Raw genomic sequence first — 2823 nt, forward strand, 5'->3', positions numbered from 1 at the left:
GGGTTTTTTTAAGTTTTCAACGCATTTGTTGTAAGTCTAAAGGGTGGGAAAACCTTTCTTCTTTTCTTCCCTTCGTATTTTTTTTACAAAATACAAGGGCGTTTCCAGGCGCAATTAGCGCAGTTAAACCCTCTGTTATTTTCTCCCCATTTCCTCCTCCTTCCCCGGGGACCGTGCGCTTTCTGGGGCAGCCCGGCGAGGCTGCGAGGGCAGGGCAGGTGCCGAGGGCAGAGCAGGGCCATGGAGGCAGCGGACGTGCCGCCCGAGGGCTACTCGCTCATCAAGGCCGTGTACCAGCGGCGGCTGCGGCTGACGCGGCTGCTCATCGACGGCGGCGCCTACGTCAACGAGAGCAACAGCCGCGGCGAGACCCCGCTCATGGTGGCCTGCATGACCCCGCACGCCGACCTGCAGAGCGCCAGCAAGGCCCGGATGGTCAAGTACCTGCTGGACAACAAGGCTGACCCCAACATCCAGGACAAGTCGGGCAAGACGGCGCTGATGCACGCCTGCCTGGAGAAGGCAGGCCCCGAGGTGGTGTCGCTGCTGCTGCTGAGCGGCGCTGACCCCAGCCTGCCGGACCACTCCAACTGCTCTGCGCTGGTGTACGCCATCAACGCTGCCGACAGAGACACCCTGGAGCTGCTGCTGAAGGCCTGCAAGGCGCGAGGCAAAGAGGTCATCATCATCACCACCGACAAGTCCGCCTCGGGCAGGCAGAAGACAAAACAGTACCTGAACGTGCCTCCTCCAGACCTCGAGGAATGCGCTTCTCCAGCCGACTGCACCTCCCCGTCAGAGATAGAACCAGATGAGGGTCCAGAAGACCCATTCAGCTTTAAAGAGCTGTATGGTGGGCAGCAGGGGGACAGCTCCTCTGAAAGAGTGCCACTGATGACCAAATCCAGCTCCGCACCAGCGCGGTTCAAGCTGACACAGGTGCTGCAGTGTGACCCGTGGCTAAAGTGCTGCCCAGCAGTGTTCCAGCAGAGGAAACTTGCTTCTCCACAAGAACTCCAGAGTATCAGTCCCATGGAAGAGCTCTCCTGTAAAGTCGGTGGCCTTGACTTATGCAAGAGTGTCGCCTCCAGTCATGAAAGTAGAGACAGGAAGGACACTGCTCAGGTACTGAGAACCTCTGATCAAACCATGTCAAGGAAAGCACTACGTGATGCAATAAACTATCAGCCTCCTTTTGTTGAAGAGAAACACAACCCCAGTGAGATTCCCATGGGCATGGATGCCAGTCTGGGACAAATCAGCTTACTTTCAAACCTTGGCAATATTATCAAGAAAGGAAGTGGAGAAGCAAATTACAACATCTCCGGTTCTCAGTTAACCAACAGTCTAATTCCTGCTGCTGATACCAAAGGTAGTAAGTCACCAAAAGGAAATAGAGAGATTCTTCCTACGTACCAGACTTTGTTACCAAGTCCAAGAAGAGGTCTAGAGATGCCTCCTCTTTCCCCAAGAGGCAGAAATCAGGCTCCTCTAGAGGAAGAGGCCTCAGGAGCCTCAGTGCTGGATCCGACGAGGCCAGGTTTTCTGCCTCCACTGAATGCGAGCCCCCGCCCCCCGGTTCCAGAGCTCACTGTCATAAACACAGTGTCTGGAATGATTTCTTATGGACAAACTCACTTAGCCCCCCCAGGATCTGCTTTCCCTAAGGGGACCAAAGAGACGAATCTGATGCGGAGGAGGCCCTATGAGCAGATCACAGTCTGACCAGATTCAGCAGTCACTGAATCTTTAACAGGAGAGCAAAGGGGATCTTAATGATATGTAAATATTCACTGCAGTCCTTAACTGTAATGGTATGTATCACAAAATAGAGCAGGTCTGTGATGTAAAGTAATGTCTGCCTCAGGAGTAGTGGTACAGCCCAGAAACTAAATGAAAAGACATCTAATGAGGCTGTCCTCTGCAATCTAAGCAGTGTTTATTTTGCTGGTTTTGTAAAGTTTTCGGCTTGCCTGTGACGGACAACCCACAGCAGTCCTTAAGTGTTGCAGTTCTCATTGCAGGTTGTAAATGCTACCCCTCCAGGCTTTCCCCGAGCACACGCCCTTGCGGCACCCAGAGCGGCGCTGCACACGGAGCGTGGGCCCCCGGAGCGTTTGACTGCGATGCCGGACCGGAGTGCCCGTGTCCCGGTTGTATATACGCACACAGCCCCCAGACAGCGGCGCGCCGTGCCTCCCGGCCGCGGCAGCCTCGCAGAACGTCGCCGCTGGTGACCCTGGTGTCGCAGGGCTGGCAGCGCGCCCCGGAGCCCGGCTGGCCCCGCAGCCGGCGGTGGCAGCGCCGGGGCTCTGCAGCGCTGCCGGGAGCCAGCACGCCCTGCCCGGGGTGTGCCACACGCCAGCCCCGCTCAGGCTGTCCCGGGCACCGCGGGCACCGCGGCCGCAGCCTCTGGAATCCGCTCCAGAGGGATTTCTTTTATTCAGGAAAGCGAGGAAAAGCGCTTTTATTTGGGAGAAGCGAGGGTGCGGGGGGCAGAGCCTGCACCTGGAACAGGCTCTGTAGCCTCCCGCAGTTGTGGAGCCCCCAGAAGGAGACCTGCCCGGCAGGCTGGGGCCATGCGCCCCAGTGACGGCGCTCCTCACCGGGCACGGACACCGGGACACACCCGGGGTGTCTGCCCGGGCAGGGGCACTGCACACACACACGCTGGGGAGCGGGAAGGAGCTCTGTCCCCCTGCTCAGACAGACCCAAAACACACAACCCGACAGATTCAGGGACGGGGAGGCCCTGGCACAGCTTCCCCAGAGAAGCTGCGGCTGCCCCATCCCCATTCCAGGGGCTTGGAGCCGCCTGGTCTA

At 58.0% G+C, this 2823-nt stretch overlaps 1 protein-coding gene across 1 annotated transcript; it reads left to right on the top strand.

Annotated features, from left to right (window-relative positions):
- Positions 1 to 240: 240 nt before the first annotated feature.
- Positions 241 to 2177, top strand: ANKRD34B (ankyrin repeat domain 34B). Its single transcript, XM_063180038.1, has one exon. It carries the CDS (start codon positions 241 to 243, stop codon positions 1723 to 1725), a length of 1485 nt encoding a protein of 494 aa, XP_063036108.1. The 3' UTR covers positions 1726 to 2177.
- The last annotated feature ends 646 nt before the right edge of the window (positions 2178 to 2823 follow it).

The sequence above is a fragment of the Melospiza melodia genome, chromosome Z, assembly GCF_035770615.1.
Source record: "Melospiza melodia melodia isolate bMelMel2 chromosome Z, bMelMel2.pri, whole genome shotgun sequence".
In the NCBI taxonomy this organism is placed as follows: Eukaryota; Metazoa; Chordata; class Aves; order Passeriformes; family Passerellidae; genus Melospiza; species Melospiza melodia.

What these genes read in the sequence shown, in the direction of transcription:
- ANKRD34B (XM_063180038.1), top strand. Translation starts at nt 241, where the DNA reads ATGGAGGCAGCGGACGTGCCGCCCGAGGGCTACTCGCTCATCAAGGCC.